Source organism: Anopheles darlingi, chromosome 3 (genome assembly GCF_943734745.1).
Source record: "Anopheles darlingi chromosome 3, idAnoDarlMG_H_01, whole genome shotgun sequence".
In the NCBI taxonomy this organism is placed as follows: domain Eukaryota; kingdom Metazoa; phylum Arthropoda; class Insecta; order Diptera; family Culicidae; genus Anopheles; species Anopheles darlingi.
Window position 1 is genome coordinate 42803439 of NC_064875.1, and position 15000 is coordinate 42818438.

Below are 15000 nucleotides of genomic sequence, written 5' to 3' on the forward strand. Positions count from 1 at the left end.
AGCTGACAGAGAGGGGGTGACTGTGGGTGGTTCACGTCAGAACGCGTCAGGTGTGCACGCGCCTGGCCATCGCACGCTTTCCTTTTCGTCCTCTTTATGCTGTGACGAGCGGATCTTGCGACATGGCGGACGCAGCCGTCGTAATCCTGGGCATGAGATTGACCTTGGGCACACAGCGCGCATCAAACCGCGCGCTTGTTGGGGTCTGGGGATCGTGTTCGTGACGTCACGTCATCGTGAGCGGTAAGATGTAAGGCCCCGAGCAAACCAAGCAGGCGGGGCCGTCGTAATAACCGTCACGAGCACAAAATTAGAAGCGTTGGGAGCGCCAACCACGGTTGTTGGCACACGGCTGTTGTTGTTGTTGTTGATTTTTTTTTGTTGGCGTTACCGGCAGCCGCCGGAGCCGCTGACCGATGATCGAGATGATTGGGAGAAAAATTGTCCTCCATCGCCGCCGGTGCCGGGCATCATGATCATCATCAAGCGCAGGCGGTGGCCCACCAGACAGCCGTCGCCAGCGGGCGTTTGGGTGGGTTAGTTTTTGAAAATAGATTTATCGAAATGCTTCAGGACCATCGGTGTACCATCCGAGCGCCACGAGCGTGCGTGTAATCGAGTCGCGAGGTGGGAAAGAAAAACTACGACTTTCGCTTCCCACTTTCTGCCCTGGCCGATCCCTTTTCCGTCCGTCTCGTTGATATTTGCTGGTATATGTCCGGACCATCATCACTCGACCGTTCGAAGAAATGTAGGGAGAGGGAGCGGGGTTAACATTTTGAGGTTTTTCGGATCCGATTATCTGCTTCCGCTGCTCGCTTCATCACGACAATCGCCTATAAACGGCAACGTTGTGCAACCCGTACGATCGCGGCTTGTGGTGTGCTGTTGTTTCGAAGTTTAGTTTGGCTGAGGAAAACTTTGTTTTATTATGCATTTATGATCGATCCATCGATTGTTATGGTTTTGTATGCTTTCTTTCACGATGTTACACGTCCAGATTAGTGTGTGGTCTGAGGTCTGATTGATATTTTTTATTTGGATCTTTGCCATGATTGTGATGAATCAATATTAATATATCTCACCATTCTTGCTGGTATTTCATTATTTAAGCCATCATGAAATAATATGCAAAAGGGAAACTTAAACAGAACTTTAAATATAAGAAATTTTCTGTATTTTTTTTTTAGAAACAATATTATAGAAAATTTTAATCTTTTGCGCTATTTTCCATTAAATCTGCGTTCTCAAATGGTACTTGCTAAGGATCTTATCAGTTTCAATAAACCAAATCTGAGAACCGTTTGGTTTTGTCTGATTTCGTTCGAACTTTGCTATGAGAATCACTATGTCCTTAGAGTAATCCACTGATGCCAAAGTCTAACCCAGGCGATCGTCATTTTATTAACAAATAACGTGCAGTAGGATGCGAGGATCCAGAAATACCAGCACAGGGAACATCTGTTGTCATTGTATCCTTTTAATAAATGACTTTTTTCTTCGCGAGAAGTATAATACTGAGAATCTGTATTACTCAAACTCGATCCAAAGTGGTGCACGGTATTAAGAATTGAGGCACTTTTCTCTCTGGTTACAAATGTTGCCCACCAGACACGATTTTTAATCAGATTTATTTTTATCTCGCAAACTGCATTCGTCTTTGTTGTTCTGTATCGTGTTTTGAGTCTCCTCAATGCTCATTTCTTGCATGTTTACTAATAGACTCAGTCATGGTATACCATTTGTACAACATCTGTTTGCGTTTTTTTTCAAGAAATGCTATACGCTTCCGTCTAGTGTAATTATACGCGAATGACAACACAATTTATAAGCTAAAATCTACAAACTCGGCCAAAATGGGGCGATAAAACGTTATCCGAAGTAGTGGACAGCGCCTTGTGGAAAACGTGCTGAGAATTTTTAAAACCACTCCTCTATTCAAAATTCCGGAAATTCTACTGTTGATCACCATTGGATCGATTCCTCCTTCGATGCCCATTCGGCGCGTTCTTTTCGGATTTACTTTTATGGACACTTCAACTCCTTCGGATTCTGCTACTACTTGAGTAACACTCATAGGCGGCCATTAATTATAAGCATAACAGTGCCACACAGTGCGCCAATAGTCCAATCGAGTGTAGCATACATTCCGGCGACGTGTGTAATACATTCCCTAACACTCCACACTAGGCGTACCTCCCCTAATGATCACCATCGAATGATCATCATCGTGCCAGTGTTAATGATGTGCGGAAGTTTATCTATCCTCGGCTCCTCCGATACTCGGTGCGGGACTCACAACCCCCAAAAAAAATGGAAAAAAGCAAGCGATTTAGGCACGGCGGTTCTGTTCCGATCCCCGCAAACCCAATCGATAGTTTCACACCCTTTCCTCCTCGCCACCCCAAAAATAGTGGCAAATCAATACCCGACCCTAGTAGTAATCATCCAAATGGCAATGACATTCGCGCCAGTGGCCAGCCGGCGACTGGGCCACTGGAATCGCGAGTTCACGCGAGCAAACAAACAACTCGCGGGATTTCCGATGCCTAAGGAAATGAGCCGGCTATTGGTGGCGGCGACGATGGACATGGGCATGGGACTCCTCTGTTTCCTCCGCAAAAGGACACGAAGGCGTGTACGAAGGTGGTTCGCAGTTGATTTAATTAAATTTATGAACCATCAACGCCTAACGAACGGGCAAAGTCCGAACTGGAGCCGGCGCTGGAGCTGGCGCCGGAGCCGGAGGATTTCGTCTTGGCAGGCGAATGACAGGGATGAGACGAAGGAGCATTAAACCGGACACAATCGTACCGAAATGGATGGACCAATGGAGAACAGAAAACAAAAGACACACACAGCGGTCAGCGGTCAAAAGGTCCCCGCCGAATGGTTATCGTTGGGCTACTCTTCTCTCTTTTTTTATCCTTCCCCGTCCCCAGTCTTTGGCACTGTCTACGGCAGTGTGTTTAGAGTCCAGTCCCAGTCCCAGTGGTTGTGTTGGTTGTCTTGGACTTTTGCTTCTGCGAGCGCCGAAGGAGCGTCGCTCACGGTAAAGGCTAACGAGGCACCGTTATTGAACCGTAGATAAAAGGGCGTAATAACTTCTTATCTACGCCCTCATCTCTCGGGACTCGGGAGGGGGTGATGGTGTGGGTGGGTGCGTTGCTATTTTTGTAAATCTTTCAACAGAAACGGAGGATGATACTCCTACTCCAGGGCAGGGGCAAACGAAGAAACAAAGAGCACACCACCGGGAAGATCCGTACGATGAACGACTCCTGCCCGGTCCGGAACGGAACGGCCGGAAGAAATCGGTGACGTTTGTTGGCTATTTTTGGATGGAAATGGTCCAACGCTTTCTCCCCCCACTCGTTCCAGTGAAAATCGCAGCGCTGGACGTTGTTGCTGACTGTTGGGCGGTCGATTTTGTGCGGACGCTGCTTGTGTTGTTACGACGGTTACTTATCGTTACCGCACGGAGTGGTCATCATCAGACCTGCAGAAGCATGATTTTAAAGTCCCCTTGGCTCGGGCAGTAGTCCCTCGGGGACGCGCTGTTGCGCTCCGAAAGTGGCCGCAACGGGAATACCATAAATTGCGCGGATTAGATTGCGAAAAGCGGCCGCGAGGTTCAGCTTGAAAGTGATGATCCAAAGCAAAGACCGCGCTGGCGGTGGAAATCGAAATTCTTTTCCAATTCTCTCGACCGTCACCGAGCGGGGAACATCTTTATTTCTTCTTTTATCTGTCCACGATCCGTGCTTCATCTAAATCCGAGCATCACCGCGCAACACCTGCTCGATGATCGCGGGACGCTTTCCAAGAACCGCTCGAGACCACCGTCACGGACGCGGCCGCGGCCACTGCGAATCGCGGAAGCCCATGGCCAGCGGCGGATTGTTTACGTTCACTCCGCGCGAAGACACTCCGCACCGGAAGCTTCCTGGAGGGGGTGGAGTAGGGATGCGTAGTGGTAGTAGCAGTCGCAGAAAAGTATAGTAACCGGGCAGCGGGATGTAAATAAAATGGTGTGGCCATACGAAGCAGCAGAGGCAGAAGCAGTAGAAGCGACGGAGCGCACCGTGAGAAGAGTAATCGGTACCGATCGATCCCGGCCAACAAACCAAACAAATACGGGACCGGCCCCAACCCGGCTATCATCGTCCCGGTTATCCAACGGGCAATCCATCCTTCCGCGAGCCCCAGGATGTGGTTGGGGGTGTTTGCCTTTCCATTAGCAAAGACTACAACCTCTCATCGATCATCCGCGACCGGGATGGGGGCCAATAAGGCCCGCCGAAAAAACCCTTTTTGCCAGGTCGCAATAGTTGTCCTGTGACTCGCAAGGGGGTTCGGAGTCAATGTTGTGGCCAATCCTGAAGACAAATTCAACGCGATTTTTCGGCGGCAAACTTTTTGGGGTTTTGTGCCTTCACTGTTTTGTGATGATCGCGAAGATCTTTCGTTTCGGGATTTGGTTCCTGTTTTTTGATTGCCCCTTTGGTTTTCTGTTGTGTTCTTGCGGAGGCGGTGTGGAAGGAAGCAAAGAAAAATTGGAAAATTTTCATGATTTGCGCGACCGGTTGATCATCTGTTTATGTTTGTTTTGTTCCGCAGCGTACCGCGCAGCGGTGGTGAATGATTATTATTTACTCGGTTGTTTTCTCGGAGCATATTTCGACTTTATTTATTTGTTGTTATCGTGTCGGTTTCATAAAAGATCATATTTGTTTTGCTGGATGTTTTGCTGGATGAAGGACCATCTGCCAAACATTTGATCCATTTCGTTTTGGTCTTCGCGATGGATTAATAAGTTGTAGCTGTGTTTTGTTCTTAGCGTTTTGCTTGTGAACGTTTGAACATTCATTTGAAGAGAATGATTAATCGTATTTTGTCAAAGGGATTTCTACCAAAAACTATAACATTCTGCAATTGTTTTATTGTACGGACGGAATTTTCCGAGCAAACTAACAGTCGTAGTTTGTGAATAATGATGGTAATTGGTATTGCTAAGTGTTTCATTTTTCATCTAGAGTATGTCACATCGAATGGCAAGGGATAAAATTCGAAGGAGTAATTTTGAGCTATTGGAAAGAATGAGGCTGATATCGATGATGATCTACCTCTCAACACCAGCAACGAATTTAGTTTCTGTTGTGCGATTCATTTGGTATCTTTTCGCTTAATTTTCTCTAGAGAATCATATCCTGAAATTCCTGAATAAGCGAAACAGTTTTAATCGATCAAAAGACTGTTAGTTATTAGGAATATTATATATACAGTGTCGGACATAAGTTAAGCAACTGGGTTAAGGTGTATGAAAAAGTGCTCAAAATTTTAGTTTTTAACTAAACTGTACATTTTCTGACTCAGCTACTGAAAAGGGTACCTATTTACGATATTTTAGGACGATTTCAGTTATTAATTTTTCTTTGAATAGCACAAAAACACGACAGTTTAAAAAAAGTATTGATTTTTGATGCGCCATAAGTTAAGCAACTGAAAGATATCGATTCGGATTAAGTGATTATTTCAGTAATTCATTGCGAATCCGTTATTTCTTATTACAGCTACACTTTTTGAGCATAAATTCAATCAATTTGTTGATCGTTTCCTTCGGAATTTCACTCCAAGCCTTGGAAAAGAGCCTCAAACACTTCAGTAAGATGTCGGTATGAAACATTCGTTTGGATTCGGCGATTTACAATTTCCCCCAAATTTTCGATTGGGTTTCAATTAGGAGAGTTAGATATCCACGATAAAACAACAATTTTGTGATCTTGGTTGATTTTTTTTGCATTTTTGCAAGTATTGTTCGGGTCATTGTCGTGATGATATTTGCAATTCGACGGCATTAGCGGCAAGCAGGAGGAAGTAACACACTTTCCATGATGTCTCTGTACATTATTTCGTTGATTTCGTTAACTTATGTCGCATGAAAAAACAATGCTTTTTTTAAACTGTCGTGTTTTTGTGCTATTCAAAGAAAAATTAATAACTGAAATCGTCCTAAAATATCGTAAATAGGTACCCTTTTCAGTAGCTGAGTCGGAAAATGTACAGTTTAGTTAAAAACTAAAATTTTGAGCACTTTTTCATACACCTTAACCCAGTTGCTTAACTTATGTCCAACACTGTATTAGGAAAACATTTTGAGTTTCAATTATATGTTCGTTATGAATAGCTAACAATTCTTTCAAAGTTAAATTCGAAGCGTTAGACGCCTTAGACGTTCACAGCGCCAGTTTTAAAGCGGTATATTATTTCTTGTTGAATGGAATTTGCAGGAACATAATCAAGATAAACTTTTTATTTAATTTATTTAAATTAAATACGAAAAATAATTTTTACTAACCCTGAAGTTTTCAAGATGATGAAACAAAATGTTTTATCCTTCTAATGAAACTTACAGCAGTTGTTAATCGTAAGAGTAACATTCAAACGAATATTATTGCAATAATTTCGAAATTAGGACCAAAAAAAAACCCTCCATTCGATTTTGACCTTGTCCTTCTTCTAAAGGGGCAGCATGTGTGTGCAGCAGTTCTCTCTCCCCCGAGTAGATGATGGAGGGATGCAGTCAGGCGGGGATCAGTTTCTTAATTTACATAAATTCACCAGACGAAATAGGATACACCTGCTGCGGCGATGATCACGCCTCGATGAACGTCAGCACCGTTCTTAAGAGGAATGGGAGTGTTGGGTGTGTGTTTTTGGGGGGGTGAGTGAGTTAGTTTAGGCAACATTTTGGGGAGGTTCGCGCATGTTCGGAAAATGGCACGATAGATGCGGATACGTTTATTATGAGGATGGTGCAAGCATTTATCAAAGTTCCTTTCTCTTTCGCATACACCCTACAGCAACGCACATTTGGCAAACACTTGAGACACATTTTAAGAATTGCATTTCGTAAATCGTTGTTCCTTCGCAGCTGCAGGTGCACGGTTCCAGCAGTAATGTGAGACACAGGCCAAAGCTACACCACTCCCCCTTTGATATCGGAACAACATAGTTGCACCTGTCCCATGCTGGTGATCGTTTCAAGATGTAAATGTTGTGCGCGGTATAGTGATGATGATGATGAGTACAAGTGTTCGAGGCGTATTTTATGGTGCTGTGATCATTAGTGTAACAGAAAAGTGTAAACCATGCCCAGCCGGCACTCTGGGACGCATTAGTCATAGATCGAGATCGAGAAGAGGCTCGACCGAAAGCAGAAAGCACTAGTCAAACGGCACTGAACGACGAGTGAACGTCAAGTGAACGAAGAGTGGATCCATCCTGAGAGAAGCTGTGAGGATCTAAGCAGGAGCAGCAGCGGAATCGAAGAATACGACGAGGCCTCGACTAGTAAACAAAAAAAACAATGCTTGACCTACAGCGACACGCCGACTGTCCGCTGTGGGACGCCCTCGCGAGTCCCGTGGTGCCCTGGCCCGGTATGCGCTATGCCTGCGTCAAGGTGCTGCACGCCTACTGCAAAGTATTCAACAAACAGGAACTTTACGATCTGATAGTAAGGTAAACGACGCCGTCCCCCGATCGACGAAACACCTCATACGATCGCATAAATAATCCGCCAAATATGTTTTACACAAGGCATTGATCATGCTAAGTAAGAGGGATTTGCACAGGCTTCCGGATCACATTACGGATCGGTGGCAGTTTCCGGCGTGCGGTGTTGCACTTCATGGCTAGAGGTGGGCTGCCAGTGCTGGAGGCAGGAAAGGGTACAATCTCTGTCCGCCTCCCGTTTTCCTAGACATGACAGCGGCTCGTCATTGAACTTGACTTGTGGCCACCGGCTTGTCCCGGGTACCACTTGATTATTATGATGAATGGCACATTTTAACCTAGAGTTGATCCTACGCCGTCGATTAAGGAGATGTGCTTTCGCTCCGCCGGTCGGATTTTGGCGGAAGAAGATGAATATCGTCGTAGCATGCCTGTCTCTAATTTTACAACGCGCCAAGACCCCGACTTCTTGGTGCGAAACAAAATTAGCATCCGCGGAGAGTTCTGATCTGGGGATTTTTTTTGGCAGTTGGTTACGGTTTACGGTCTCTCTCGCTCTCTCTCTTGCTCTCTCTTTGCTCTCTTTGCTCTCTTGCTACTCTCCCCTGGGGGAAGAATTGCCAAATTAACAAGCTCATTAGCTGGCCCACATCATCGGCCATGGTGGTCGTCGTCATCGTCGTCAGGTGGGCTAGCGTTAAGCGTCGGTTGATGATGATGACGATGGGATGATGATGGGCGAAGAAATTGGTCGATTGTCAAAGCAGGCGGGACAACCGAAAGTGACAGAGTAAAGGCCACGGAGTGTTTAGTGCGAGCGTTGAGTAGCAGGAAATCAAATCTACTTAGGTTGAGTAGCGATTAGACTGCAAGACAGGTTCAATTTGGCAAGGGAATTTGTCGACAAGGGGACGTAATTACGCCATTTCGTTGATGACGTTTATAGCTGAGTTTAGGAAGGTATTTTGAAGCTATTAAAAAGTTGGTCCGAAAGTAAAAACGGACGTTTCATGTTGTACTCATTTTGTGTTTTCAACGTTTCCAAAAAATAACTTCTAAGTTTATTTTTTAAAAATGTTTTAAAAAATCGTCATCTTTGAAGAAGTTTTGCTTTTTGTAAAAAAAAAGCAATCCTTGACTATTTGCTATGCAACGAAGGGTTTACCGTGGATGCATCATCGGCTCCGGAACTCGCACTTGTTCTCTCCGGACGCCGGACACTGGTCTGTGCACACATTGTGCTGCACCTCACAAAACACCCTACGCGCGTTCAGGAACGATCGCCATTACGAGCTAATTCAATTAAATTTTATGATCCCCCGGAGAGAGAGCGGGCGCGCGCGGGCGAGAGAGCGAAAGAGAAAGACCGACCGGCCACAGCCGCGGTGAGACCAAGCGATGCCTTTGGAGAGTAAAAATCTGTGCCCCTAATGAGCTTCGGTGGTGGTTTGCCAGACGGACACTGGCCACCGGCTGAGGGGGAGAAGGTGGTTTGTGTGTTTGTGATGAAAGAGAGCGTGTCTCGTCTCGTCGGTCTCACCTGGATCGGTTGTTGGGAGAGGAGACTCTAGTATGAACTACTAACCGCTTGCCACAGACGCGGTTTTCGCCTCATGCACCAACCGTACCACAATCTTCATCATGCGATGTGACGGAGACGCATGGTAGCGCTAGCTGATGATTGGTGCTGCCATCTAGCGGCGTGTAGCGTACTTTCATCGATTCTCACGGTTTTTCCCCGATTTTTCTCTCTGCCATTTTCAGAAAAACCTGCCAGGAGTGTAAGTGCCCGCGTGAAACGCACGCCGTGTATCACGAGCAGCTGACGACCGTACGGGATCGGCTTGGTTTCAAGCATGATACCAACACGTCGCGAGTGGATCCTCGGCAAATGGGCTACACGTGGGTACCGCCCGGTATACTAACTTCGGCCAAGGTGAGTTTTTGCCCAATTCGCTTCGGTACATGTTCTAATGATTGTGTTCCTTCCGATCCCTTTTCCAGATTCAACGATACTTCGATGTGATACCGCCCGAGAAGGTGCCCAAGATTGGCTCCCAGGGAGAACGATTCCGTGACAAACAGTTGGTGTACCAGCTGCCCAAGCAGGATCTCGCGCTTGACTATTGCAAGCACGTCGAGGAGCAGAATCGTAGCTCGTATGAGGATTTCGTCGCGGCTCGCAATGAAATCGCCCTGGATATCGGTATGTGTTTACCCGCGCAGGAGGATATAAAGCATCCTCGATGCTCGATTCCCATAATAATCTGAAACATTTGATACTTTACAGGGTACGTGAAGGATACGCCGCAGGCGACAAAGTGTGCCGGTTGCCGGGAAACGTTGAACCACGGTGAGATGGCCGTAACGGCACCAAAGTTCCGAGAGCAGACCCTCTGGCATCCGCGCTGCTTCAAGTGTACGACCTGTGATGAGCTGCTAGTCGATCTGACTTACTGCGTGCACGACGATCAGATCTACTGTGAGCGTCATTACGCGGAGATGCTGAAACCACGGTGCAGTGCCTGCGATGAGGTAGGTCACCGACGAATTCGATCCGATTCCATCTTTTCATCGCCATTCTACTTACCACTCGACTCTGCTCCAGTGGGTTGTCGCGCATGGAATCCCGACCCATGACCACTTTTAATTGATTGACAAAATGGGCCGTAATGGGCCCAAAAATAGCGAACGTAAATGAACGCTTTAATGAGCCCATAAAATGACCGGCGGTTCGGTGGTTGGCGGTTGATTTACGGCGAAGAAGCGACCAACCAACGAGCGAGCTCCACTGCATGTCTGCTTTCGCTACTTTCGTGTGAAAGTTCCAATCGAGTTGAAGCAGGAAGATGGAATTGAGGGAGCTGCGGTGTGGGTGACATTTTTATGTTTTGCCATCCTTGGCCGTCCGGGCGCGTCTGCTGTTCGCGGTTAGCAAACAGTGACGACGTACCCCATGTGTGCCATGTGTACATTCGATACATTGCCAATAGAATCATGGTAAATGTCAATGTTTGATTTACTGGACCCTTCGCAAAGGCTCGCTCGGCTCGATGCTTTTTGCCGTAATTACACTGCAAGCGTAGCAATTGCTGCTGTAGCCAACCTTAGACGATGCGCGTCTAATCGGCCAGAAAGGGTCGTAAGCTGTTGGTGATGTGCGGTGGCACACTATCGTTGAATGAATCTAATGTCTCATCTACAATTGCAAAATGTGGCAGAGAAAAAGGGATTGCTTTCACGAAATTGGATCTGCTATTAAACATTTATTCGTGTTACTTTGAAAGTAGCCAGATAAAATTAACCTACAGCCCCTCTAGACGACTTTAGTTATGATAGACAGACAATCTGAACCCGATGAAATCATTAACCCTGGTACAATGGCAAGCAAAACTGGGACAGTTTATTAGCATAATTGTCTTCGCGCGGCGACTTCGCGTAACAGTCGCGTCGCATCGTTTGTCCGCCTTCGACAGGATCGGACAAGGGGGCGTATCGCATAATCCATTACCGATGGCCGCTGCACGGAAATCCCTTCGCGTGGTTCGTGGCATAATTTTCACGCCTCACTAACTCACTTGACCGTTTGGATAACAAACGCGCGCTAGACGACCGAGACGCGCTGCTGCCTCTAGCTCCTCGTCGTCATATCTCCAGGACTACCGGAACCGGAAGCCTGCTTTCTCACTTCCTTGCCCGCTCCTCCCCGGCGGGTTTGCAGTGTAAGCGGAAAAAGGCGCGTTCATAAATTTACGACCGACCATGCTCCCGATCGCCAGCAGCAAATGCACCCGCTGCTGACTAGCCCAACACCGGCTGACCTACCGGACATCGTCCAACGCCACGTCGTTTAGGATGGTTTTAAGGCCATCGAAAGGGCGAAAGAATGTGGGGTGTTCGGGGTTCATAATCATAAAAAAGCGGGGAAAGGAAAACCCTGAAATACAAATTGACACAAATAGCCCGGTTTCAGCAAGCGTGTAGATAAGGGTGAATGGCGAAGGTGTAGTAATAGGAGGGGCAGTGGTGGGTTTGAATGGCTGCTCAGGTCTACCCTGAGGGAATATGAATGTGAGGCCATGGGACGATATCTATTTTCTCTACCTGCGGCGAAAGATACACAATTGACCAGCTCCTGATGGTGGTACGATAATTGATTTTCACGGTCCCAGCACCCTAGATCCGTGCGGGGATGTTGTTGCTAGGTAGGAAGGCATCAGTACGGCCTGCTACGCCCGTCAATCACTTATTGAATTATGGGGGAAGCCCTTGGCGATGACGTTGAGACAGAAGATGATTACGCATAATACGCGCTGTCTGGTCATTTAATATCGATCTTCCAACGTGATACCTTCCAATGATGAATGCTTACGATTGGTGAGTTCATTTTTAACCCCCAACTCCATTTATAAAATTGTGGCAACTGGCCCTATTTCATAAGAGAACCCTCTGTATAACATTAAATGACGCACCAAACGGTCCCGTGCATCATCGCGCTAGTCCTGTGTGTGTGTGTGTGTTGTCGGTGCGCATCGAGGGCAACCGAAAATGTTGACCGATTGCCAAGTTCCCGCTCCGATGATGCACCATGCAGTTTGGATGGTTTGGCTTGTAACATTTCGCTCCAATTTGCTCCTGTCGCGCGGTGGGATAAATATAATCACTTGCATGAAGCAGCAAAAGCAAACAAACTCCCAAAATGTCGCGTCGCCGAAAAAAAAACTGCGATGAAAATGTAAACGCGCGTTACTAATTGGAACGAGCTAATTGAACGATGCGACAGTAGCTGCAATAGTCACACTCGGGGGTGTCCTTCCCTAATAAATTAGGTTGTTTTTCTAACTGCGACTCTGCTGCATTTCCTAGTATTGTTAAGTATGTCATTTTGTGTCCACTGCATTGGTTCTGGTGGGATGGTTTCAGCTCAGTCCACCACGAGCCACACGCTCGATTAACTATCATCGACTCATAAAACGTGACGATTATTTTTAAAGAAACATCACGTAACGATAATGCCAAACGAATGCACATACACGCCAGCGGATGGCATTAGGCTTGATGTACAGAGTAGTCACTGGGCGAGAGTGATGAGTGGCATCATTTTGTTTCTAAATTCTCTTGAAACGTGCTTGCATGCGTTTTTGGGACAGTTTCTTTGAGTTTCAAACCCATCCAACAACCGCACAACGTACACACTGTCCTCTTTCGACGCTCGAAAGTCGCCAACACGAAATGGACAGCACCGACCCATCCAATCCGGATGCGTCCGTTCTTCCCGAATGCTCATCTAGCAAATTGTTGACATTTAGTGCGACCGGTTCTTGGTGCACTTGACCCACCATCGAGGGGTGGGAACTATGGTGGTATGCAGGAGGGGAGGGCTAGTTGATGGATTAGCTTATGGTTCGCTAACAGTGACCACGCGGCTCCCTTGCACAAAACGACGTACCTTCTCCCTCCATTGGCCACGAGTGGCCTAGTGAACCAGAGTAGTGAGTCTATGAGAAGATGGAGCCAAGCGTAGGCAGCGAGAGAGAGAGCCACGCTACTATCTTCGGGGATCTTTAATGTGGCGCTCCTAAGTAGCTAGGTACGGCGTGCCGATGCTGAGGCTATGAGTAGCCAAACAGAGCATTCGAGCGAGCGCATGGCATGTGCTGTGTACTTCGTAACCGGCTTTGCGTGCAGACAGCAGAAGACCAGTCAAGCTCGCTGCTATCGACGACCACAACGACGACGACGCTACCAACCAGCACATACCAGTGCCTGTGGCAGTGGAATGAGCATCGATTCCACTACCAAATGTAGCAGTAAGGCTTGGCAGTAGCCCGCCAATCCGAGCAAGAAGCACATTTGCCAACGGATAGCAGTGCCAGCAGCAGTAGTAGCAGCAGCAGCAGTATCCATCCACCGCCTGCTGCTCCAGTGGAGCGAGAGTCTCGGTTCACAACGCGGCAGCGGCTGTCGCGTCACTGTCGTCGTCGTCGTCGTCGTCATCGTAGTAGTCGTCGTTACTATCGTCGTCGTCTCGGTTGACTCTCGGTTGATGATGATGGTGTGCTGAGTGGCCGAGCGTTTTCGGGAAGGAAAACTCCGCGCTCAGCCCTCAACCAGCGACGGTGGTCAGCAACGCGACCGGGTTGGTCTGTTTGTTTTATTTCCTCGTGTGCCGCGTGTTTGTGAACAACGTTTGACGGTGGTTGCGGTCGCCCTGTGTTCTCTCGCGGGTTGCGCAGGTGAATCCTTTCGCGATCCCCACCCTTGTGTGTGGGGCAGGTTGATAAGCGCGAGATGGTGTTGTTTTAAATTTGAAATACATTGTAACGGTGTGTGTGATGTGATTGTGAGTGTTGTGTATTGTGTGTTATCGGTATCGTTGTTACGCGCCGCTTCTTCTCACAGGAAGTGTGAGCGTATCGGAAGTGAGCTGCCTGGCTGGTTGGCCGCGGGTGTCTTCTTCACGTGCTAGAAGGTTGATTTACGGCTCCGTTCCCGCCATTCCGTTGACGTTCCGCAGCAAATTACGTTTGATTGCCAGTGACGCTTAGGTGGGGGTTAGCAAAAGGTGTGTGAACACGGTAACAACACACATACACACATACAGATAGAGCGCTGTGTGCTCTCAGCGTTCACGCTCGTTAGCGTCAGGATCGTCATCACCACCATCATCATCATCATCATAGTAGCCATCATTCACTTCGTGCTTCACTGCCTAGGGAGTGTTTATTAATGCAGGATCTGCTGCGCACAGGCCACTACAGTCAAGAGCTGCTCCAATTTAGCTTTACGGCCAGGAACACCTGTCCCCTGTCCTGACGGCGACACCAACAACAATGTTGCGTGACTTCCGGTAGAATGGCGCACATCGTCGTCGTCACTCAGCTGTTACCCTTCTTGGAGTGTTGGGGCAGAGATGACGCTCACGTGGAATCAGAAAGCGATCGCGCACGAATGTTGTGACAACCGCAACCGCACGCGCACACACTGCCCTGTTTCAGCATCGTTGATCGATAGCTCTCGATCGATCGTGGACGCGCAATTGGGTAATTAGTTTCCCAACGAAAGCTGCCACTGACACTCGTCTGCCCCATTACGCCGTTGAGTGTGGCGCTGGATGTGATCGAGGGAGGGCCAGGTCGATACCAAATATGGTGTCAACCCAATAGCAGCAGCGGAGATCACTGTCGCTCCCGCTCTTGCCTAAATGGAGGAGGTGGCGGGGTGGGGGGGGGGATGTGGGTACCAGTGGCTTCGGCTGCGGCTACGAAACCTGTTTGCTGTGGCCAGGCCGGGTCGGTTCGCCTATAGAGTGCCAACCAAAACAAGCACCACCCGAATAGGACGCTACCTATTCCGAAACCACCCTACCTATCGTCGTACACCACTCGAAATCGTCGTCTCGTGGTGTGGTGACCATAGTGGTGAGGGGTTAAGAGTTGGATTACTTTTTGCTTCGTCTTGGCGTACTCTGGCGCAACCGCT

The 15000-nt window shown here is 47.7% G+C and overlaps 1 protein-coding gene across 5 annotated transcripts in view; it reads left to right on the forward strand.

Moving 5' to 3' along the window:
• Positions 1 to 15000, forward strand: part of LOC125957196 (four and a half LIM domains protein 2) — an 88759-nt gene that overhangs the window by 34117 nt on the left and 39642 nt on the right. For 2 of the 5 annotated variants that reach the window (XM_049689717.1, XM_049689718.1), the window contains exons 2-5: positions 6935 to 7524; positions 9283 to 9454; positions 9523 to 9724; positions 9809 to 10053. In XM_049689717.1, the coding sequence (XP_049545674.1) occupies positions 7370 to 7524; positions 9283 to 9454; positions 9523 to 9724; positions 9809 to 10053 (774 nt within the window). In that variant the 5' untranslated portion in view covers positions 6935 to 7369. Of the gene's footprint in view, positions 1 to 6934; positions 7525 to 9282; positions 9455 to 9522; positions 9725 to 9808; positions 10054 to 13547; positions 14084 to 15000 lie in introns of those variants that run through there. The other 3 variants (XM_049689716.1, XM_049689715.1, XM_049689720.1) reach the window with 2 other exon arrangements.